The sequence below is a fragment of the Solenopsis invicta genome, chromosome 1 (assembly GCF_016802725.1).
Source record: "Solenopsis invicta isolate M01_SB chromosome 1, UNIL_Sinv_3.0, whole genome shotgun sequence".
Classification (NCBI taxonomy): domain Eukaryota; kingdom Metazoa; phylum Arthropoda; class Insecta; order Hymenoptera; family Formicidae; genus Solenopsis; species Solenopsis invicta.
In genome coordinates, this window is record NC_052664.1 from 9171025 (window position 1) to 9198002 (window position 26978).

The 26978-nt window shown below is 31.0% G+C and overlaps 1 protein-coding gene across 1 annotated transcript in view; it reads left to right on the forward strand.

The window, feature by feature from the left end:
• Positions 1-26978, forward strand: part of LOC105205641 — an 87208-nt gene that overhangs the window by 24885 nt on the left and 35345 nt on the right. The window contains exon 7 of the mRNA XM_011175063.3: positions 22532-23059. Coding sequence (XP_011173365.2) covers positions 22532-23059 — 528 coding nt within the window. The remainder of the gene's footprint in view (positions 1-22531; positions 23060-26978) is intronic.

Here is a 26978-nt window from a genome sequence, read left to right on the forward strand (position 1 = left end):
ACATACGTAAATGTATAATTCGTATCGACGTAAGATTTTCGCATGAGACTTGTTCTTACAGAGAGAGCGCTGCAAAGCATTATTCGTTTATTTAAAATCATGCACCGCACGTGCCTGAATTAAGATCCACCATTACAAGGATGTCAAATGCTATATTCGCGGGAAAATGAAAAGAGTGATTTTATTTCATTATCTTATTACATAACTAACACACCAAAATTTTAATTTACACCGAACGACATTGTGTTCTACTTATTTCTTAAGATTTCAACCTTAATAGAAAAACTCAATTTTGATTATTTTGTTGATAACGTTTTTCGTATTTAATAAAAAGCAGACAATATTTTAGACCAGAAGTCAATAAAAGTGTATAAAATTTCAATGAAAAATGAGTAATTAATATTATTTCAAAAAAATAATGATAATAATATTTAAAAAAATAATAAGGAAATTTTATTAAAATTGTCAAGAATTTTTGATAAAATTACAATGAAAAATTGCAGATATTCTGTATTAATGAATTAATGACATTTTATTCAAATTTCAATAATCTATGGTTACTGTTTTATTATAATTTATTATTTATTGATCTTTCATGAAATTTTGATCACTGTTTCAAATCAAACATAAAATTCAATAAAATATCGAAATTTTATTATATAATTTTATTACAATTTTATTACAATTTTTTAACCAGAAAAATTACGTATGTAAATGATTTTAATAAGATTACTTATCTATAATGTCATTTACAAAATATCAGTCTGATGACAGATGGCAAAAACAAACGCGCCGCATTAGACAAAACGTTATATAGCAGATGCCGACTATGGTCTAGTTTACACCGAGCACTTGATACGCGTACTAACTCGTAACTTTCTATTAATTTATCTTACTTTCGACAATGCGTGTATACATAATACATATATTTAATTATCTCGATTCATATTGTACCAACTTAATATACTATTTTTTTAATTTATTTCCGAAATTAAGATAATTTAATAGCAAATTACTAGTTAGTACGCGTATCAAGTGCTCGGTGTAAACTAGGACTATGTCGATGTTTATAAACGTATTACACAGGCGCTGGCATCATGGAACTACCCAGTGACTTTTCAATGTTGGATGATTGCCATCTTATTCTTCAAACTGTTTCGACAATTCATACTTTCGACATCACTCGATGAGTCTTGTTGAACGATATATCGCGTATGTCATGACTTGCCCAAGTTTTTTACCATTCGCATAATAACACGTACTCCTCAGCAAAACTAATGAAGCATTCGTAAATATTTGTATTTGCATAACACTCGATTAAAAAATAAACTACTATCGAGACCGCTGTTATCGAGATTTTCTTGTCGAGATAATAAAAGTAAATAAGAAGACATATTGATGACTTGTTACCGAGAAATTGTTAGCATTATTATCAAAATCTTATTATTAGAAATGAATGAAAAGTCCATTGGAAAATTAATGCCACAATTAATACGCGAAATTCTATTAGTGAAAATGTATTGAAACGTATATCGATTTAATTCTATAAATTTAAAAACAATTTCTAATCCGAAATTTCCTCCGATACTTTTAAATTTATTGCTTTCAATAACTGTAATTCAATGTAAAAGTCATGTTATCATCGGTAGAAGTTATTCTCGTGCGTTGAAATAACATAATGTAATCAAAACGTCGCTTTTTAAGATCCAATTATTGATTATATATACGTAAGAGATGTATTCAAAAATATTATAGAGAAAACTAAGACTGTAATTTCTGCAAACGTGTGTATATGCTTACGTTCCGGTGCGGATTTTATTTACCGTAATTATATCTGAGAAAATCTTGATGTTGATATCGATTCTCCAATATCTCAAAGCATTGATCAACGAGCATTTGTTACATCTTCGAAAACTTGAATTAGCATTGTCCAGAAATTAACATGCCAGAAACGACTCCACTCCGAATGAGTTTTGTCGAGAATTATGTCGTACAGTGAGATACAATGTATGTATCTCAACAGTGTCACGGCCGCTGACGTGGTTTTGAAGACTGTGTAACAAGCAACAAGCGAGTAAGCAAGGCGTGGTAATCCGTAACCGCGTTTGTTCGCAACAAACGTCGTGTCCGAAGGACGGTGGGCGGTGTAAAATTGACTCGACGTGTCTACCATCAGCACCGCCTTTAATTGAAAGACAAGGCCACACGAGGTCGAGGTGCGCACACGACAAAGCACCTACTCTCCATTAATTCTGAGTTCCGCTGCATATCGCGTGATTGGAATGCGTATGCAATTGCACACAAGGAACACGTGCCAAGCTGCACCATCGAGAATGACCTAGCAAACGAGAAATAACTGAATTAACTAAATCCGTATGAATCAAGTTTTTGAATTCGTGAAAAGATAAAGATTTTATATAAACTAAACTAAATACACTGAATTTGTTTCTTATACGTCCAGCAAACAAAAATTAATTCACATTTAATTGAAAATTGCAATTTTCATTTTAATTTATCCGAATTTTCACTTTAGAATCCCAAAGTATTTTTGGATTTAAATGAATTTAAATGGATTGAAATACGAAATGCACTATTTATCTTTTTGAATTCGGATATATTCATATCCTTACATATTGTATTATTACATTATACTAAACTATACTATATTATTTTTTAATCCAAATAAATTCAAAAAATCTGAAGCGTGAATTCGAAAATGTCGAAATGAATTCAATTCTATCCATTAATTTTAATTAATTTTTGTTTGCTAGGTCGTTTTAATAGCACGCATAAATTCAAGCGAATTGTTCGCATTGTCATTATATTATACATTGGATATATTACCAAAAACAAATAATGATCCATAATGATGGATTCAAAAGGATTAGTAAGTTTAATTTCAATAGTTATTAAATGAAATACAAAAAACAAATGGCCAATCCATATTTATCCCAAAATATCGAAACGTCGCCGCGTCAGTATTATGTTGGTTTAGTACCGTCTCACGTCTGCGTATTGATAAGTATATCAACATATTTGCAACAATTGAGTCGGCATATGATGCGCATGTGAGCAACATTCGTTGTTGAAACATTGCGACGTGATTTGTCGTCACAACACTAGCAGGCTTTGTCGGATTTATGTAGTAATAAGTAATGACATGAAAAAGACACATATGTATTCATTGACAGATGAACATGTTTAAAAGTATTTATTTTTTCTTTAACGCATCTAATACATCGCTAATATATAATGACATGTATTCAGAAAATACTTATAAACATAGATTAGATTCCAAAACGTTTTTTCCAAGAAAAGTTTTACTCGAAATATATAGTACACGTAACGTATACTATATTATATCGAGCCAAATTTTCCTTGTAGAGGATGTTTTAGAATGTAACCCTAGTGTTACATTTTTTGCCATTTTATCTTTATCGTTTATTATATGTAAAACAATAATAAGACGATAAAAGACGCAATAACATCTTCATAATTGCGTTCTAAATACGGGCCTAATATATACATATATATATATATATTTTTTTTTTTTTTTTTTTTTTTTTTTAATATAATTATATCAAAAAAATAGAGGACACTTTCCAGACACCAAAAATTGGGTTATTTTCAAATGGCTGTAACTCGGCGAAAAATCATTGTAAATAATAAATAAAAAAAGAATTTTGAAGATTAAAGTTTCAACTTTAACGCTCTATCAATAGATTTTTATAGTTCTTTTAACTTCCTTGACGTTTACTGCCGACATTAACATTACACCATGTACACCACGTAGAAGTTGCCAGTCGGATTTTTGCATATCGTGTGTGTGTGTGTGTGTGTGTGTGTGTGTGTGTGTGTGTGTGTGTGTGTGTGTGTGTGTGTGTGTGTGTGTGTGTTTAATATTGTGCTAATATCAACAATAATCGTCATTTTTCCAAAAAATGTAAAAAATGTATTTCTTCGAAATCTTGTAACTCGGTCAAAAAAAATCATAAGAAAATTAAAAAAAAAAGCATTTTTTAGAGAAAAAGTCATACTTTATAGTACTTGTATTGCATTGGAATTGTCGAGAAAAAAATTTTTTATTGAGCTACAGGCTGTCAAAAATACATAATTTTAAGGAAAAAACAGTATATCTTTTTTGGGACTTAGCACTGAGAAACTGAGAAAATTTTTGAAAAGCATTGATATCATATTAAAGCTGAAACTGCAAGCTTCAAAATGCTTTTTTAATTTTTTGTCTACAATGATTTTTCACGGAGTACGGATAACATTTGTAAAAAATGCAGGTTTAGCTTCAAAGTTGCGTAACTCGGTCAAAAAAAATTGTAGAAAAATTAAAAAAAAAGCATTTTGTAGGCAAAATGTTATAGTTTATAAAGCTTTACTTGAATTATTTGAAAAAAAAATTTATTTATCGAGCTCAAAGATACAAAATTTTAAACAACAAAACAAGGTGTGCTTTTTTACTGCATAAGACAAGGAAGTTAAAAGAATTTTAAAAATCTGTCAATTCAGCGTTAAAATTGAAACTTTAAGCTTCAAAATGCTTTTTTCATTTTTTATCTGCGATGATTTTTTGCCGAGCTACAGCCATTTGAAAATAGCCTAATTTTTGATGTCTGGAAAGTGTTCTATATTTTTTTTAATAGTGTATATGTCGCAGGCAAATAGCAATTTTAAGAAAATAGTATCTGACTAGGCAAAATAGCATTTGCCAGGTTAGGTTAGGTTAGAATAAATTACATAATTTTTGTGTTTTTAAAGCAGGCATTTTGTGTTTTTAATTCTCTACTTTAAATACACAACATGCCTGCTTGAAAAACACAAAAATTCTATAATTATTGGGTTTTTAAAGCAAGCATTTTGTGTTTTAATTCTAAGCTATTTGACCAGGCAAATGCTATTTGCCTAGTCAGATACTATTTTCCTAAAATTGCTATTTGCTTACGACATATATATATATATATATATATATATATATATATATATATATATATATATATATATATATATATATATATATATATATATACATATAAAATTGTTGCACGACAACAAAATGACTTTCCAAGTCCTTTACCCAATAAATGGCTTTTTCTGTTCAATTTTGTTAGCCAAATCATTTAATTGACAACTGTATTATGAATCGTTTCACTTGTCAGCCGAAAGAACTAATAAATTGTATTTTTCGCATCCCAACAAATACACAAAAGGGTCATATTTGTATATGACCGTAAATATTTGGGTTTGTCTGGTGTACTGTCCGGGATTCACTGATGAATGCCTTTAGAATTATTACATAATCTACTTTTTATCGTCAGTAGTTTCGCAAAAAATCTTTTTTGCGTTACCTGGAAGGCAATGAAACGCGTATTCAACTGGAAGATAATATTGTTTTGTGATAATTTATGCGGCAACCATTTTCCAAGTTTTAAAATTTTTCCTATTTTATACAGCCTTGAAGCTGTTGCTTGGTCAATTCTGAGCTCTTCTACAAGTTTCACTCCCGTTTAAACGGGTTTTCATTCAACAAAACTTACAAATTATTGACTTAAGCTTTCGTGGAAGTCTAGAACGCGGTCATCAAAATTACTGTAAAGCAATAAAATCAAGATTTGCACGTGTTGAGACACAATATGTTCCCCAAAACAGAGCAGCAAATGGACATATGTTTTAACAACATTTTTTTCTTTGCTGAAAATTATATTGTATGGAAAATTGAATATAAAACTTTTTATGCAAAGAAAGCACGTTTTTCGCGACATTCTGGGACAGTTGGTAACATGGCCGTAAATGGACATTTTTTGAGGTGGGGGATATTGTCGTTTGTGGACGGCAAAATCAATATTCTCATACAGTTCGCATGCGCAATCATGGTTTTGTCAAGAAACTAAACGTTTCGTGGCCCATGCGCTGAGCGTAGGATTGAATGCATGAGCGAAGCTAGTATATTGATCTCTCATAACCTATAACCGAGACAGGCAATAACAGAAAAACGCGCTCGTTCTCCCTCAAATGCCGCAAAAAGCATACTTCCTTTGCATAAAATTCTGTATGCAACTTGGGGCCGAGCGCGTTCTCGACTTCGGATGCTGTTTTCAGCACTCGGCTGCGCTACGCGCGCTTCGCTACGTCTCGTATTGAAAACATCGTCCTCAGTCGAGAACGGCACAGCTCGGCATGTTGCATAATGTACTATTGTCATTTATTGTATCAACTGTTATTTTTAACGTTATGTGCACTATCAAATCATAATAAATAGCGTTTTAAAAAGTTTAATATCAACTTTACAAAAACACAAAACAATGAGAAACTATGTTACTTTAAAGTAATTACAATTACAATTCGATGGCTGAAAAAAAAGACTAAAACTTTTACATACACTTAATAATATGATAAAAAACCGAAATGTATCATATATGTAACGAAGTGTAATAAGAAATATTAAACAATGTGTTAATTCAAAAAACGAATATTATTTTAAGAATTATATCTATTAAAAATTATTACTTTTGTCGAAAACAAATAATGCATATTTAATTTATTTATAAGAATAATGTATACAAATAATTTCATAAAATATTTTTAAAATAATTACATTTAAAAAATTATACACTTATATAAAATTATATATAAAAATTATATAAAATTATATAATTATAATATATAATCAACTACTACAATGAACAATTAAAAAATACCTTGAAATGTGCAGAATACCTCATGCTAATTATGCTAATTAATTCATGAACATCGTTATGTTAATGCGATTAGTCATCTGGAAAGCACCTACATTCTAATAGCAATGTATTGTAGAATTTATCAGATAAGAATTTCGATTTAATTGGATCTAGCTTAGAATAGAATCACGAGTGAATTTATAAATAAAAATATACCGAAGACATCAATTCAATTTCGCGAGGACGCGGGATGATGCAGCTTGCACGATGCATTGTACCGTGATATCAGTAAGGATGATCGCACAGTCGCGCATAGTGTTCAGGTAAAAGTTGCTTGTTCGTCACATGTATTTCTACAACGACACTGACGGACGTAATCACGTAATGTGCACATGCGTGCGTAATTGCCTTTTTTTCCTTCGCACATGCGACTGCCATATGGGACGTTGTCGTTGCTTTGATAGACAAGGATGTCGTAACTCATTCTTTATAATACGAAATGTGCCTTACTCGCGAGTAAACACGGGAAATGTGCGAAACGAGAAACAATAATTTTGCACGCAGGAATCAGAAAAGTGATTTTAGCGGTTTAAGTCTGCGCGAATTACAAGCTAAAAACTGACCATTAATTCGAGATTCATGACAGCTAAAGCGTAATTTGAAGACGAAGCAATGACAATTAATAATAAATTTAATAAATATTACCCCCGGTCAGCGTTCACGCTGACTGAGGTAATAACCTGAAAACAGTTTCAAGCATCCCGTTTTATGGAAACACGATTTCATTTTGCATGGTCATTGCCCCGAATATGTATTAACGATCGGTTTCATCGTAAGCTTATTGCTCGCTGCACGCTCAATGCGCACGATAATGAAAATTTTCCATCCTGATGACGTATATATATTAACTGTACTTCAGAAAAAAAAGGAATCATTGAACGCATTTAATTTGACCACTGACTGAACATATTTGGCACCGTAAACTATACAAAACGACACAAAACTTTTATGAACACTTACAAGAAAAATTTAAAGAATTATTTAAACAAATAAAATTACAAATTGATGAGATTGACTATAAAAACCGGCACTAGATCTTTTGTGCTATTTTTAATTTTATTAAATTAAATGATTGTATAAAATAAACGTCCTTTTTAATCGTTTAAAGTACTCGTAGTTATATCCCAAAACACATTATTCAAGATTCTGTCTCAAATAATTTAAATGTTAGCACATTTTCTTAAAATATGAGCTCAATTTACTCATTCCTCGTATAGAATCATTCAAACACTGCAGATATTTCATGTTTATGTATTATTGTAGTATAGCCATTTCTGCTGTAATGCAACATGAATTTCCATGTAGCATCAAAATTACATTCAAAAAATTAATAAAAAATAAGTTTCAAATAGTTAAATTCGTGGGAAAATAAAATGTGTGTAATAAAATCGTAAATATTTATCATATTGATATTGAAGTTTAAGTGAATAAAAAACCTCATTTCCTATTAAGAGTGAGGTTATACTATTCTTCTTATTGTACCTTTGTTAGAGCCACTTTGCATTTTTCTTTTTTTATTAATATTTTACTCTTGATATATTTTTTCTTAAGACACTATAGCACATGAAATGCACAATACCACATAAGCATAACATTATAAGACCAATAAAAATGAGAATAAATCAATATGATGACTTCATGCTCAATGCTCATTGACTCATTGGTCTTGTGTTTATGTTTAGTTATGCATTTTATGTGCTATAGACTTTATATTGCAATTGTGCAGACATTTTTGTATCTTCACTGATAGCCGTACTTGTGTTTGTATTAATAGAAATGCAATGATCTCACAATCTAATTTCTTTTATTTACTACATGATAAATAGGTTTCTTTTTTTTCCTTAAATTAATTTATTTTATTATGATTTAATATGGTAAATATATAAGATAGTTTACTTTTTTAATTTTAGATTTTACATACTGATATAATTCATTTAAATTTAGAAATATGTTTGAGTCTTTTGTTGACTCATAATTAGGGTCTAACTATTTTAATTTAATAAAGTTAAAGATAAGACCTTAACTTTGTTTCCGCTCGCAAATGTTAGATAGCAATGTAAACAGTTCTAGTAGTCATTACTAACGCATCTGGTATTTTTTTCTTAGTTTTGACATTTCTCGATAACATTCAGTCAAAATAAACAATTATTTGCGTAAACAATAATTTTTTTTTGCTTCGTGAAAAATGGAACGCAATAAAGTGTTTTTTCGACATGTGCTTTTGCACTACTTTGATTTGAAAAAAAATGTAGCAGAAGTTCATCGATTACTTGAAGAAGATTATGGTGATGAAGCTCCATTGCATACAACATATAAAGAGTGGTATAGACTATTCAAAAGTAATGATTTTGATGTTAATGACAAATCACGCCCAGGACAGCCGAAAAAATCCGAAGACGATGAATTGCTAGCTTTATTGCATGAAAACTCAACTCGAACGTTAGAAGAACTTGAAAACGAGCTAGGAGTTACTAAAGCAGCTGTTTCCAAACGTTTACACGCCATGGGAAAGATCCAAAAAGAAGGAAAATAGGTACCACATGAATTGACTGAAAGTGCCATTCACAACCATTTCAATATCACGGTTTTCTTGCTTGCCAGGCAAAAAAAGAGAGAGTTTTCTGTGGCGTGACTGGTGATGAAAAGTGGATCTACTACGACAATTCCAAACGCAAGAAATCATGAGTAGACCCAGAACAACCATCAATATCGCAGCCAAAACGGAACATCCACTGTCAAGGTAATGTTTTGCATTTGGTGGAATCAGCAAGGAGTGCTGTACTACAAGCTGCTGAAACCGAACGAAACTGTTACTGCTGATGTTTACAAACATCAATTGAACAAATTGAATGATAAGCTATTGCAAAAAAGATCACCAATAGCGAGTAACAGACGCAAAGTTATTCTTCTTCACGATAATGCTCAGTCACACACTGGAAAAATCGTCAAGGAAACACTGATGCAGCTCGAATGGGAAACTTCCTCACTCAGCGTACTCACCAGACATAGCGCCTTCTGATTACCACTTGTTCAGATCAATGCAGCACGGCTTGAGTGGTACACGCTTCCGAAATGTTGAAGTGCGAGAATGGGTGGACGAATGGATTGCTTTGAAACCGACATTGTCGACCGATTTTATCGAAATAGTACCAGCTGCCAGAAAAATGGAAAAAAGTTGTAAAAAGTAATGAAAAATATTTTCATTGAAATAATTTGAACAAATTTTTTCCAATAAATGCTTTTTCTCAGCCTTTTTCGGGCGGAAACTAAGTTAAGTTCCTAACATAAAAAATCTAGTGCCAATTCTTATAGTCAATCTCTTCATTTTGTAATTTTATTTGTTTAGTTTATTATTTAGAATTGTTAAATGTATTTTTTTTTTTTATAAAACTTTGAAACAATAGATAAAAACAATAAGATAAAAACAATAAGATGAATGTCTCAATTAGTGACAAAGCTAAGTTACCTCGCAATAAAAATAAATTAATAAATTATCGATACGTGTATAAGTGTATAAATTTAATCTTATTGGATAATTTGAATATTTAAGATTCTAATAAAATTAAATTTTTTTATTTTTTTTTAAATTCTTTATTTATTATGTTTTTGTTGAAACATTGTTTCAGTATGATATATGAATTTGAAATTGTCCCAATTTGTGACATATGCTGATCCATATTATTAATAAATGATAATAAACGTGTAAACGTTCCTTACTTATTATAATGATATGAACCAGTATGTATTATAAATTTGGGTTATTTCAATTTTATGTGTTACTAAATGGTATAGAAACGTTTACTAGATATAATAAATGGTATAAAAACGTTTACGAAGATATAACAATTAAATTAAAGCGTTTTTAAAAACAAAATTTAATTAAACAAAATAGTAAAACCTGCAGCAGACGAATTTCTGCTGGATTACTCGTAATCTAGTAAATTGTTAGAAATGCACTAAAGAGCTCATAAAATTTCTAGTAATTTATTAGCTCGCAAAAGCAATCCAACAGGAAAATTCGCATTGTCTACAGTCACATGCCACAGTCTTAAGTGTCACACAGTAATACTTACATGGCTCCCCTTTTTTTAATTTTAGTCTCAACAAAGATTGCCAGACTGACATATGTGACAATAAATCAATAATAATTGATATTTATTGATATTGATAAATAACGTGTCTTCTGTTATGGAAAAAAAACTACAATATAGGAACATTTTTGATTTTATATGAGATTTATTTTAATTATAATTATTGATAATTATCAGTAAAGACAAATATTTTTGTACCGATTAATGACACATGCATGAATTTAAAAAGTATATTTTTTATACCATACAATACACATACATACACACAATATTCTTTAATACCTACTTGACGTTGGGTGTCTATTTTTTATTTACTTTTACCTTCTAATAATAGCTAGAATTAATCAACAAAGAAATCGCCGATAACCATCTCTTTATAAAATATCAATGAGCACCGTCTCGATTTGCCATTAGCAGCATGATTATAATTATAAATATTTAGCGTTTACAAAAGTGTTGTATTTTATTTAAAATTTATCGTAATAGATAATACATACAATTTTGAATAACAACACATTTTTAGAATAAACATTAACCCTTATTAATTAATTTATTGAGAAAAAGAAACATAATCGTCACAAATTGGAACATGGTCAATAATTGGGACAATTACCTTACATATTCTGATAAGTAATAAATTTTTTTTTACCGTTCAAATTCTTTTTGAATGAGAAAAATCAATCTCCGGTAAATTTTTTTATTTTATGTTTTTGTTTTATTACTAAACAATTACAAATTAATAAGTTTTCTAATCGATAAATCTCATTAAAATAAATTTTTTTTATAAAATTTTGTTTTATTTCCGTTTGCTGAAGAATAAAACAAAAACAAAAAATGAGTCAATTTTCAAGGATTGATTTTATTAAAATGATTTTGGGCAGTAAAAAGATATTTTATCACATATCAAAATATTATCTATCTATTGCTAAAATTTTCTGATTTTTTAAGTTGCCGAGTTAGAGACCTTTTCTTGTTAATAAATTTTCGTAAACTAAAATTTCTATAAAAAATAAGATTTTATTATTCTGCATGAAAATGCTTGATGAGATTTCTCACAAAACACAATGCTTGACAGAATAAATTTATTCACCAAGAGTAGATCTTTAAAGGAGTCTTCACACAACTAAACCGAGCACAGGAATTGTTAGTATCACACATAAAAAGTAATAAAACTATATTTATTATCATTATATTCGGATAATTATTAGGAATGAAATAATTAATAATGATATTACGGATTACTTTGATTTTGCTTATGGATTTCTTAATTATTGTCTTCAATGAGTAATCAAATATGAAGCAAATTTCTCTAAAAATATTTCGGTAACAGTAATTCTTGCACTGTAATCAATTAAAGATTTTGAAAAACTAATATTTTTTTTTTTAATTTATAACAATTTTTTATTCATAAGTTTTTTGTTCATAATTTAATTCATAAATAATGATTACACCGCAAAGATCGTGAGTTTCATATGTAAAATATACTTGGCGCAAAATACAAAAATAAAATTTTTCTAAATTGTTTGAAAAATATTATACTTACCTCAGCTTTATTTTTTTTTCTTTCTATCACCCTTATAGAGTAATGAATCAAGTTATTATATATATATATCAGATAGTACATGTTAATTTTGTATACGTTTTATAAAGGTATATATAATTTTATAACCACCATTTTATAAAGAACCAATAAAAAACGTTATACCAGAAACCATAATTTGTGAAATGTAATTTTCACATTTCTATAGTTAAAAAAGATTTCTATAATAATTTCAGAAACATATATTTTTCCCAGAAAAGAAATGTTCCTTTAATATTTTTCAAATAGATATTTTAACTTTAATAACAAATGTTTTTAAAACATATAAAACGGTTATAAAACGTTCCAGACAAACATTTATAAAATGTTTTTGAAACATATTATGCTACCTGGACATGCATCTATCAATAATAACTGTATTTATAAGAACACTAACAAACATTAACAATTTAAACCATCATTTTTTTATATTAATCGAGTGACATCTCTGTGTACTCAGAAGCTTCCTGAAACTCCTTTGATACGGCACCTAAAAATTTAGCTCGATACAAATCTGCAAAATAATTTTGTTAGAGTCTAACAATTAGACTATTAAAATAATTACGTAGAACACTCAAGCTGGTTATTAAAATGTCCAAATTTGTTGTTATTGTTCGTAATGTTTAAGCGTCGTAATTTTAATGGTTCAATAAAATTATGTTCAGATCTATATCTAAATTTTTGATACTTCAACTCATAAAACAGTTTTTTTCATACAGAAAATCGTTGAAAATATTTTGATATAAAACTAAATGTATTCAATGTATACTTCAAGTTTGGAATGAGCCCTCGTGTGAGAATCACCTTAAAGAGATCGTGTGAGAGCCCCTTAAGAAACCAGCGTGCGAGGTGAAAGCGCCAATTGCGCGCTCTCATTGTCAGTCACGGCCGAGCCGCAAACTGTACGGTTGCATTTCTCGTGGTTCTCTCGTGATTCTCATACAGCGCGAAAATCGACATCGTTGAGCGAAGAAAGACGAAGCTCGTTTCCTCCAAAACGTCGCGCGAAAACATCTGCGAAACACGCGTGCGATCGGTCGCGGACGCATCTCGCATCCGCCAGGGCATCTCGGCTCACTCGCTGAACTACGCATTGAGACGAGATGTGGAAATGAGAGAGACGCTAAAGACCCGACGACCCAACACGCAAGGTAAGAGAACGAAAGCAGCTCGCTCGTCACGCTATTTGGCCATGTACGCTCGCATTTTCGCATACGACGAATTTCGCTGAATTTTGAACAGAGTTCTCCAAATACATGCAACGGCGGTCAATCATTGCGGAACTTCCCTCGCAAACATCCTTCAACCGTCGATCTGTCGTGCCACCGACGACGAGAAATCGCAATCAGCCGAATGCACGTTTCTCAATTGTTGTCTGTGCTCAGTTTAGGATTTTTCCAAAATTCGATGAATTGTCGCGTCTTTAGTCCAATGCAATTGCAATTATGCAATGATTTCATGATTCTACCAATTTGATAAGGTGTATGTATGACGCGCGTATACACTTCAGTGTTCTTTTTTTATCTTTTTGATATCTTTTTTATCCAAGTCTTTAGTTCTGTTGAAAACGCTTCGAATATTAAATTAATTCATCCAAATTCCTGTCTTATTTTAGCACAGATGATGATCGCAAGTTACTTCGACCTTGGGGAAGCGGTTCGGGAGAATAACCCGAGTTTCTACTTTCTTCGGTAATGACAAATCAAGCAGGATCGCACTAAACTACATTCTCTTTTTTTTTCTTGGAAAAGCTGGCTTGAATTTGCATTAATTGTCACCATCACGATGCGCAATAAATCTTAATTTATCTATGAGATCTTCGGAGGTGTTTCAACAGATATATTCATGGGTGTTCCCAGAGTTTCAGTCAGAGGAGGACCGAAAAAATTTATCTTCACACAAAATTTATTAAGATACTTCCCAAGTAGCACATATTTCATAAACGTTTTATAAATATGTACATAGTTTTATAAAGAATCAATAAGAAACATCAGAAACGTTTCTAAAACCATAATTTATAAAATGTAATTTATACATTTCTAAACAGTCAAGAAAGATTTCTATATTGATTTCTTAAACGTATTTTTACCAGAAAAGAAACATTTTATCTAACAAGTGAAAATTTTAACTCAAAAGAAACGTTTCTAGGATATATAAAAGGACGTTGTAAAACGATTATAAATGGTTCCAACAAACGTTTATATAACATTTTTGAAATGTATATGTGCTACCTAAAGTTATACTGATGTTAGTTTTCGAGGATCTTCAGCGAACTTTCTCAATATTTCTTTATCTCGAGCATCATTTTTCTATGTACCTAGCATACATAGTCTTTTGAGGCGATTTTCTAACATTAAAGCACCTAGATTTTTATTCTTTACCAAAAGACCTTTCAATGATACTTATTGTACAAATTTGGTCTAAGAAAATATGCAGGACATATTTTGTTGTCGGGAAAAAAGTTTCAACTTTTTTTAACATCTCTACTAGTTCCAAAATTTTATTAAGTTTTTTTAGTTTTTTTATCCCTCCTAGAAAATAAAACGTGAATCACATATTCAATGGGCGTTTGATTTTTTAGTAAAAATCATTTTCATAATTTAATTCTTTCTCCTTGCCAAAATTTAAGGAGGAGGCAAGCGCCTCTTCTAGCCCTCCCCTCTTGCGTACACTTATAATACGATATATCCTTCGATAATATATCCTTCGACATACGCGTACATAAAGTAAGTAAAATTAAAATTACTGCTACTTGTGTTAAAATAAAAAGATCATTCAATAAGATTACAAACATATCACTAATTGAGTTTATTTTTAAAAAATTAAAGATATTACTATTTTGATTTTTTTCAATTATTTTAATTATTTCAATTATTTCTTCAAGGAGCACATATACTTAGTGTCTTTTTTATCTTTTTTTAATCTTTGGATAACGCGTGCATGTTACATAAAATTATCAATTGCTGGCTGACTTGGCTAAATGAAAGTTGTCGATGGATGGAATTTCATCGCGGTGGAGAATCCGATCGCATAGTTCGCCGTCCACGGCCATATTTGACTTACCTCTCGTGTATTTGTTCCCCTGTATCCTCTCGCGCATTCTCTCGTTCACATTCGTGGTCCAGTGCGTGTAGGCGAGAGCATGCGTGCCACTGATTTCCTCGGCTCGGCGAGTCTGACCTTGAAACCGGATGATTTCAAGTGGCCGTCAGCCTGGGCAGTGGATCAGTGCTTCTCATCAGCAGCGAGCCTCAAAAGACCACTGCGGAATGGAAACTGGCAAGCCAGAACGGCGATCCGCCGCGGAGAACCCAAGGTTTGGTGCAGCTGCGCGTCGTCAGTCTCGACGAAGACATGGACATCCAAGAGGCGTCATGTTATATCCACGAAGGTATCTATGTTGGGTACCTTAGATTACGCATAAAAACGTAATCAAAGAGATGAAAAAAATCGTTATAACAATTTTCAATTAATATCTAATATTACATTCACGTTTACGTTTCCTTCATTCTCGCGTTACATTAAATAAAACACTTAAATTCATATCGAAAGCGAGTATAATGAACGACATCACTTCTCTATCTTCCCTAACAAAATTTTTCAACTATTTTTGCAATGATCCAAATAATCAAACATGTAAAACAAAATTACGTAAATCTAATTGCTTATAATACTACCCAGCCAGAAATGACTTATCGAATCAACATCGATTCAACATCGAAAACATTGATCGAAAACTAATCAAAATACTCATCGATTTTGATGGATTATGTCACACCTTTCGATGAATTATCGACTCAAGAATGATTTGATTTCAACTCGATTTCGAATACTGTTTCCTTACTGCAGCTGTATTGAACTGGCTTACTAAAGCCTTATTTTTTAAGTCTTAATCTAAGTACATATGAAGAACTGTCGCATACAAAAATACCAGTTTTTTGACTGTGCCAATTGTATACAAAACTGCTATTTTCGAATAGAAAGATATTCGACCGGTAATGTAAATACAAATCTAAACAAGCAAGCCTTTCTCGGTCGTAGATCTTAGTGCTTTATGTTATATTCATGTAATTTTTGTATGTGAAAGTTATTCGTATGAACTTAAAATTTGGTTCCCAGAAACAAAAAACAAACTATTGCCATGTATCATACAATAAGAACAATTAATTTATTTCACTATTTATGGGTTTAATAATATTAGTAGAATATATCAAAAATTATATTATCAGAAATTTTATTGCGACTTTTTACAGTATAAATAAAATTAAATCCGTTAAGGTCTAAAGTTAACTTACAGTGCGTTTAATCAAAAAATAATTATTGAAAATAGAATTGGGCATGAAAAAACATTTTTGACATAGAAAGTCTGATCTGTCGAGGTAATTCGAAAAATAATAGAAACTGTAATGTGTCGGTAATTCCTATTGATTTAGCATCCTCTTAAATGATCCATCATTGGAACCGTCATCTTACCAACTTTAAGAAATTTTATTATTTTAAAGTAAAATAATCGTCAATACTGTTTTATTTATAAGTTACTTTAATAGAAGAGAAGAGAGTATTATGGCTACTGTCGACAATATGGCTACCCCTATCATTTCCGTTATTAAGTGACGTTTTCTAACAATTGCTTATAGAGTTATTTGTTTAGTAGCCCGCCGTTTTTTACTGATGCTAATATGCCAATATATAATGACTGGCAATTGTTATAAGGCATTTTTACTTTTGAACACTTCTAAACTTTTCAAGGTACACTTTTAACCTATAATTACATACACTTTCTCATTATTCTTAAACTTGAGTGTATTATCACACAAAGGTACACTAGAGTGTTCTTTTGTCATTCGACTTTTTATTCGGCCGTATACATTTAGAGTTATACAATGATAACATATATTGATCTGATCAATCAGTGATGTACACCCAAGGACTTTGATTCTGTCCATGGGGAAATTTTCCAAACTGAGAAGTCGCTATCTTTCTACATACTTACAGTTCATGATTAACGTAACGACCAATAAGCTCTAGTCGTTACGTTAATCATGAACTGTAAGCATGTAGAAAGATAGCGACTTTTCAGTTTGGAAAATTTCCCCATGGACAGAATCAAAGTCCTTGGGTGTACATGTATTAGCACAAAGTGTTTACAGATCATCACGATGGATCAGTTCGCAGCAGCCCTAGAGGTCAAACATTGTTTACGGCGGTTATGACTTGAATGGGTAACCGTGTAAAAATTTCTGACAAAAAAATTCCTGACAAAAAGTCTCAATATTAAAACAAAAAATGTTTTTAATGTAAAAAAGGACATGATTCTATTAATTTTAACGTTTTCAAAAATTTTTTTATTGCAAAAACTTTTAAAATGCTTTTTTAAAAATATTGTTTTGCTAATTTATGCTGCGTTAAAAAAACTTTCTTTAACGTTTAATGAACATTTTCTTGAAATGTTTAAAAAACGTTTTCATAATATTTAAAAAAACATTTTTTTTAACGTTAAAATAAACATTTTTTAAATTAAAAGTAGGACACTTATCCTATTAATATTAACGTTTTTGTAAATGTTCTTAAAAGTGTTTTCTAAATGTTTAAAAACATTTAAAAAATATTCTGTGCTGATTGGGATAAAGAAAATATCTTCTGGATATACAACGGACGTCCTCTGGACATAAAGAAGATAATGCAGAAATTAAATCGACATAATTTCCGGATATATCCCCAAATGCAATTATGATTAATGCATTAATGTATTAATGTATTATTCTAATTATTGAGTTTGCACCGATCACAGTCATATATAACGGGGCATCCAGAGTACGTCTTTCGGACATCCTGCGGATGTCCGAAATACAGAGACATAAATAAAACGTTTTAGGGCATAAATCGGATGTCCGAAAGACGTCTATGTGTTATGTGGATAGAAATTGCGGCGTATACAATACAAACAGAAACAGACAGAACATATGCATAAAAAAATTGATTGATCCAATAATTAATCAAATGCATAAGAAAATGGATCAATCACTTTTTTTATGCATATGTTATTTATGCATGCAATTATGCAAGTTTGTCTAAATAGGCCCTTAATAAATTCGTGAAGAGTGACGTCACAATTTAAAAATGTGCAAAACGGCACGGTTTGCTTGATTTCTGCTGCCAGCGTGACGTCAGATCCTGTTAGTACGGGGTGCTCGATTTGTGCTAACAATCTGCCGTCAGATTGTGTTGTGCAGGTCTTGCACATTCTATCTAATTCTGTCGCTTATCTGACATTAGGTGCTGGCAGCACGGCGTGTTCGCGTGGTGCTGCCAGTCTGCTGTCAGATTGTTGCATAGATCCTACTCATTTTTTGCCGCGAATTTGACGTCAGGTCTTGTCAGCACGCGGTGCTCGATTTCTGCTGGAATTAAATGCCAACAGTTTCTGTCTTATTTCTGACAACAGTTTGCTGACACCGCAGATAATGCAGAGTCTGTATGAAATCTATTGCCTTTCTAGCAACAAAAATTGATAGCAGACTCTCCGAATAATCTGTTTGTTCACGTTTGGCTGAGGGGGGTAATAATAATAAAAATATTTATATATAATTAGTGTACGTTTTTTAAGATAAGCCTGTATATAATTTCAATATTTTTATTTATTATTTTATAATTTAACAATAAAATAAGATTCATATCACACGCGTGTGGCACTCACGTTTATAGACGATATGAATCCCAATTGGAGCACTCAAATCACGTTGCCCGCATACATGCGGTATTCACACGTGCGGGTGATATGAGCTTCAAATGAGGATATGTCTGCATGGTGAAAGCACACTGTGACAATTATTACGCACACGTTCGCGCACTGTGCACTATGCAAGCATTTTGTTATCTGAGAACAAGCAGACATTGCTATCTGAGGATGTTTAAAAATTAAATTATTACAAAAGTTTAATTCTTCGCAAATTCCTAAATAGAACACAAAATTAATTATAAAATTAAGATAAAGTAAAAATTAATAAAAAAAAATTATGATTTTACTCAACACATTTTTGAGATAATTTTCTGGTGAATTCTTAATATTGTAATGATTTTTAAATGATTTTTTTTAATTAAAAGAATTTATCACAAAATCATCGATAAAAGTGTATCAAGTAATATAATAATTTATGAATTTTTTCTAAAATAACTTTATTTTGTAACTTTGTATCCTGCTTGTAAATCTATCGAGAATAGATTTACATATAAGAATGTGCTTCTATAGTTTCAACAAAGATGCAGATACCTAATAGACCTTGCATTACACAAAGGTACCTACACGGATTATTTTAAATCGTGCAAAAAAATGGGAAGAATTATTAATTGAGAAATTTTTATATTAATTAAACTGTATGACGTTAAGCTTATATTTTCTTTATATTCTAAGATTCAATGAACAATATCGCGTTTCTTTCTGTTTATCTGATCTAATTTTTCGACATTCTTGTAATGGCCCAATGTTTAAGAAATAAATTATTAATTAATATTGTTATTGAATTATGACTTAATTCTTTAGAATTAAGTTATAATTTAATAATAATATTAATTAATAATTTACTTCTTAAACATCAATATGAATATCAAGGTATGTTTACACATCCAAGTAAGTAAGAATGTTTCTCTCTTTTATTAACAAGGGAACACAATCAAGTGTCTTCTCCAATTTTAATAATCTTCGAATATAATATTAAAATATAGATAAAAATAAGAGATATCTACATATATTTTTTTATAAATGCTGAATCATATTTTAAGATAAAAGTATAAGAGTAAAACAATTCTTTGAAAAAATAAATTATTTTTTTCAAAGCAAATACTGGCGAAGTACTATAAATAGAAAAAAAGTTTTGAATGAAAGTTGAATAATTTCAAAAGTATTTTACAATAATTTTTAATACTATTTTTTTTTAATAAAAATTAAAGATTTTTTTAATAAAAATTTTAAAAAGTTTTAAAATTTAAAAAAAAACATTAAAAAGTACTCTTGAAAATTGCAACTTTAAACACTTTTTTATCTCTATATCTATTTATAATTTTAACAATATTTGACTTTAAAAAATAATTGATTTTTTTGAAGATGCATTTTACCCCGCTCCCCCCCCCCTCCAATCAACGTGCAACTCAACACTGATAAAAAATACATTTTCTTATTTTTATCTATATCTTAATGTAGCTTAGGTTTATAAATTGAAAGACACTTGATTGTGTAAGAAACATATAAATATATACAACAATATATTCTAAGATTCAATGAACGATATCGCATTTCTTTCTATTTATCTGATCTAATTTTTCGACATTCTTGTAATGGCCTAATGTTTAAGAAGTAAATTATTAATTAATTATTATTAAATTATGACTTAATTCTTTAGAATTAAGTCATAATAATATTAATTAATAATTTACTTCTTAAACTTTGGTATGAATACCGAGGTGTGTTTACGTAATCAAATAAGTAAGAACGTTTCTCTCTTTCCCGTTACGTATTAATCAAAATAACATCAATTAGAAGTCAATTTAAGAAAAATGGATCGTAAAATAATGAAGCTACTTAAATATTACATTAGATTGCACAGGGTGTTTGATAATTAACGATTACATTCTTGCGTAGAGATAGAATGGACTAAGCTGAGCCGAAAAGTCCATTTTGCGATTTTTGCAATAGTTAATGAGTTATTACTTTATAAAGATAGCCGAATTTGCCCGACTTATCGCCAAGTGTAAGCGCATGGAGAGATACGACAATAATCATCGCTCCAATGCCGCTAAACAACGCTTCTATCAAGAATACTGTCATAATATTATGAGCAAAAGTTTTGTTGCTTTTATCACAACGCATGCAATCAAATTTGTCTAGTAATTCAAGTAACCAAATTTATTTCAATAAAAAAAAGTTATTTTAACACGTAATGGTCACATGGGGTCCAAAAGACCCCAGGCGTCCTTCTTCTAACTTTAAGGGTAGACAGACCATTCAAAATCCAACAATTTTCTATGAAACTAATTTTCATCTAAAAGTATAGTCTCTTAAGAACATACTCTTAAATTTTTGTTAAATTATCTCACAAATTAAAAATTGTATGAATATTTTTGTAAAAAAAATCAAATTTTGCATTTTTTTTATTTGAATTTGTTCATTATGTTAAATTTATTTGAAAGTATATTATCTTGAGAATACACTTCTAAACTTTTGTTAAATTATCTTAAAAATTAAAAACTTTATGAATATTTTTGTAAAAAGTCAAATTTTGCAGTTTTTTCTATTTGAATTTTTTTCACTATGTTAAATTCTAATTTTAAAAAATTATTAGATGATAAAGAATAGACTTCAAGGTTATCCAATAAAATTTTTGCAACGAAATATCAAAAAGCTGGCGACTGATTTTGTGCAGAGAGGTCCAGTGGACCCCATGTGTTGTTGACCATTATGTTATTATTTGGAAGTGTAACTATTACGGGTTAATAAAAAAAATATGAATCATTTATTTTTTACCAATAAAATTTTTTTATTTTATCCATTTTTCAGAATAATTCAACCAATTTTTTCCATTTTTTCATATTTTTAATTTTTTTATAGTAATAATATAAAGTTTTTATACAATTCATTTTTCTTAAACATAGTAAATATAAATTAATAGCACATATAAATTTAGTTTTTATTAAGCGCGACGTATATACCGGAGTTATCCTATATACATATTATTACGACCGGGAAGGTCGTCTCGTTATCACACACTCACGCTGTGACAATAACACGGTGCACTCCCGAAATAAGAAGACAGACTTTTAAAAAGATAACTTTAATATAAGAACGTGACAGTTCGTAAGAAAGATCAAAACGACAACAACAACAATAACCGTTGACAGGGAACGATCTTCTCCTATCGCGCACATCGATCGCCTCGCGCGAATCGATATTAGTCGCTTCCTCAGGACGGGCACGCAACAATATACATCTATATCTTAAAATTCACATTATACAGAGACATTTTCTCGCTAACATAAGTTCACAGTTAATAAAAAAAAATATAAAGAATGAATTGCATTCATTAACACGTTTGGTAATTTCCCTGATCGGACTTTCTTTTTATCAGATAACGTTTCCGACGACAGCACGTATGAGAGTCTGTATTCCTGCCAACCAGATAATCTCAGCAGCGATTCAGAGACGGAAACAAACATTATGCAGCAGCAGCAGCACGATAATCACTTAATCAACACTTACCTAGAATGTCCTACAAGACCAACCCCGCCGCCACCAAGGGAGGCCAGTCTAACTCAGACGTTGGGTAGGCGGATAAAGATGTTGCGTCGAACCTGGAGCATTACTAAGGGCAGTCTGGGTAGAATCAGACGACGGACGTCCGTTGATGAATCCACCTTCGATGATAAGGAGCAAGCCGTCAACGAACCTCAAACTGATGCTGGAAAGTACTTCAATTTTCGATTGAAGCATTTCAGCCGAAAGAATGTTGTTGGCCCGCCAACTTTCTACCTTGACGAGAACGACGGAATTCGTGACAACAACAACGGCATCATCAAGGAGGCAATTTACACTAATAGTCAATACATGGGAAGCAGCAGTGATGACTCCTCGAGAACGCCAACCGGCGTAGACATCGGTAAGTCTCAATGCTTTTCAAACCATTTTTTCGTTTAGAAAAAAACTAATTTGCAAAGTATACATATACATAATAATAACATTGAATTCTATGGCTGTGTTCTCAGCGTTTATAAACATTATTTTTCCTTGTTTAATATTTGATAAACAAGAAGGATAAAATGATATTTAAAGCACTGTAAGCGCCAAAACAAAAACAACTTAAGAAACAAATGCGCTATCCTAAATTGAAAAATAACTTATGAATTATATTAGTGAATAATGATATTTTAAGAGAAGATAATAGATGGAGAACTCTAAAAAAATCAATTTTTGCATTTTCATAAAATATTAAGAAAATGCTAAACCAACGGGAATTAGCGATACATTACAGTTTATTTTAATCTTTGAATTGGCTTGACAAATCACAAAATCCTTTTGTAGAATGAAAGTACGCACCAAAAAAGTGGGATAAGAGAGATTTTACTCTTCATCTGTATTTATCAGGATTCACAATTTCCTTCCGTCAGTTTCTCCATATGGTGGTTGCTGACCGGATGCATGATGGATTCACAATAACGACAAATTTCTACATAGTTTGCATACAGATCTCTTTTAACGCTTCTTTTCGTGGACCCATAACCTGTTGAGTACTATTGGGTATTATAGGAAGAAAAGAAAATTTTGTCAGTATTGTTTAAAGACTCGAACAGCTATCCAAAGATATAGAAATACTGTAACCAAGAAAGCTGCTTTTCAGTTGCATTGGACTACGACAAATTCTCAATTTATTATCAGTGTCGGTCTTATAACAAAGTATTGTTGGAACCTGTAATATATTGTTTATAATAAAAAAACATAGACATATTACAATGTGCAAATCATATAAAAAAATATATTAATTGTCATAAAAGGTCACTGAGACCTTGTGGATGTCATAAGCCAAGATCTTTTAGCTGTCGCCAAATATAATTGCTCAAAATATTGGAGTGGAGTTACAACAACAAAGGATCATAGGACAACAACAGCACCGTTCAAAAACTTTCGAGTATCAAATCCTGCCAAATTCTGGAAAAGATCATTAGTGATTCCTTACTTACTCTTTAATAATTTTATTAAAACAGCAATTTCTAACAATTTACCGGCTTTCTCATTATTAGCATTACATCCTTTTACTATGTTAGACATGACTTTAGAAGATTTTGGAAAAAAACACATAGTTTCTCTGATTACTATAATTTTTACAATAAAGCAGAATTATAATATATCCTTTGGAGAGACAACAAGAACATGAAAAAGGAAAACTTAAAGAATTAGAATTAATAAAGGAGATATTTAAAAAAACTAAAACTTTTTTCTTAGCAACAAAGCAGCAATGCCCTGCGTATCTGTCAAGCCCAACTATGCACAACAAGCGCTATTGAAAGGTCTTTCAGTACATTACAAAGAGTAAAAACCTGCTTGCGATCAACAATTAGAAAACGGTCTTAATGAATTACCAGGTGTATGCATAAGTTTTTTCCGGTTTTTTGGTAAAAAAGAAACACGTAATTTTCAAGGGAAATTAATTTTTTTTTATTCAAAATATTGGCCATCGGTTTCTACACATTTTGCCCATTTTTTAGGTAATTTATGAATGCCATGACAGAAAAACTGCTTATCTTTTGCGGCAAAGTATTCGTTGAGCCATTTTCCAACTTCCTTGAAATTGCTGAAGTGCTGCGAGCGCGTGCCCCATTGATGCGAAGAGGTGATAGTCAGATGGCGCCAGGTCTGGGGAGTACGGCGGGTGCGGAAGGATGTCCCATCCAAGCGATTTCAAGGTGTCTTTCACTGGTTTTGCTGTGTGAGACGGCGCATTGTCGTGTAACAAAATCACTTTGCCATGTCTTCTGACCCATTTCGGTCGTCTTTCGATTAATGCGTGGTTTAAATTAATCATTTGTTGGCGATAGCGTGTATTAACGATTTTGCCGGGCTTCAAGAGTTCATAATACACAATACCGCTCTGGTCCCACCAGACACAGAGCATGGTCTTCTTGCCGAAGCGATTTGGCCTTGGTGTTGATGGACCATGGCTTCGCCAGGTGAAAACCACGATTTTTTCCGCTTCGGGTTTTCAAAATAAATCCATTTTTTGTCACCCGTCACAATTCGATACAAAAATGATTTCCTTTCGTGGCGTTGAAGCAGCATTTCACAAGTGACTTTGCGATTTTCCATTTGACGTTTATTCAAATTGTGTGGGACCCATTTACCGAGTTTATTGATCTTTCCCATTGCTCGTAAACATCTGCTGATTGTTTCTTGTGATACATGTAATGCTTCTGCTAATTGCCGTTGAGTTTGAGTTGGGTCATTATCCAATAACTCCTGCAATTGCTCGTCTTCGCATTTTTGTGGTCTACCAGAGCGCTCACTGTCTTGAAATCACCACTTTTAAATTGTCGAAACCATGTCTCACATGTTCTAATCGATGGAGCGTGTTCACCATATGTTTCTATCAGCAAATGATGACTTTCAACAGCCTTTTTCTTTTGATTAAATAAGAAAAGCAATGCGTGCTGCAAATGTTCTTTTTCAGGCACAAAACTCGACATGATCACTGAACGATAAAACAAAAACGCTAGTTTTTGGTGGACTCAACTTGTGTGTGTTTGTAGTTTTATGTCAGACGAACAAAATGACGTATGTGTCAAATTAATACGCTGCGTACTTTTCGCGCCATCTCTTAGTTAAACCGGAAAAAACTTATGCATACACCGGTATGTTAACAAGGAAAGTTCGCGATAAATGCATCACCGATTTTAATAAAATTATATGGGTGTATAGTATTCACTTACACCTTTATTATAGTAAAACCGTTTGTTCCAAAAATTAAGCATTCTCGAATATTTCCAGCGTATAGTATTACTACAGAAAAACGGTTGTCGAGTTAGCAACAAAGCGTGGGGCGTTAGGACGTCAACTGATACACGTGGGATCCCAGGTTCGATTCCCGCGGATGAATTTTTTTTGTATTTAAATTTTATATTTTAAATTGTTATATGTAATTTTTAAACCGTTTTTAATTATTTGATATAAAATATTATTTTTAAAAAATCAAGAAATTTAAAAATACTCTTCTATTATTAAATAAATTTAAATTTCTCATAAACATAAAAAATATATTTGCAATAAACATTTATAGTGACTGTTTTAAGAACATCAAAATAAATGTTCCTGTATATCGTTATATCTATACCAGTCTCCGAGTAAAACAGTTTTGTTATTTTTTTTCCAGATCTTATGTTACCTTGTATACGAAACTCTTTGCTTAAAATCAACAATAACAACACGGTCTCGACCCAGTCATCCTTGAAGATAAACAAATGTAAATTCGCAAAAAATATTTGTGGTTATTTATTGACAATATGGATATTCCGGGACCGTCAATAAGCGCTTCAAATGAAGAAGTGCAACAAGATTTTTATAGTAAATTGCTCTTAAAAAGTGCTATAAAAATAAGCGAGAAATTCCTTGTTAAAAACAATTACATTCCAGAGGAGTCAGTAAAAGAACTCTCAACAAAAAAGGCAATGGTTATGGGCCACAAAATATAATCGCATTGTCGTTATAGTTGATGATTCTCGTTGAGGATGAAAAACTAGTGCTTCCACATGAAAAAAATATTGATGACAGTTTTATGGATTGTGCAACAATTTGTATAGAAGAATTATCATCATTATTGTCATTATCATCATCACATTCATCCTTATTTTCGGAAAAGTGGATTAATTCTCCAAAGAAAAATAATACAAACGAATAGATTTAAATCACAAACTTAAAGTTGTAGCCATGGCGAAAGATCGTCCTGCTTGGTCACTACAATCATTAGAAAAAAATAACAATTAATTTAAAACGTAAAGGCTTCTTAAAAATATATGTACTACTGTGTCTAA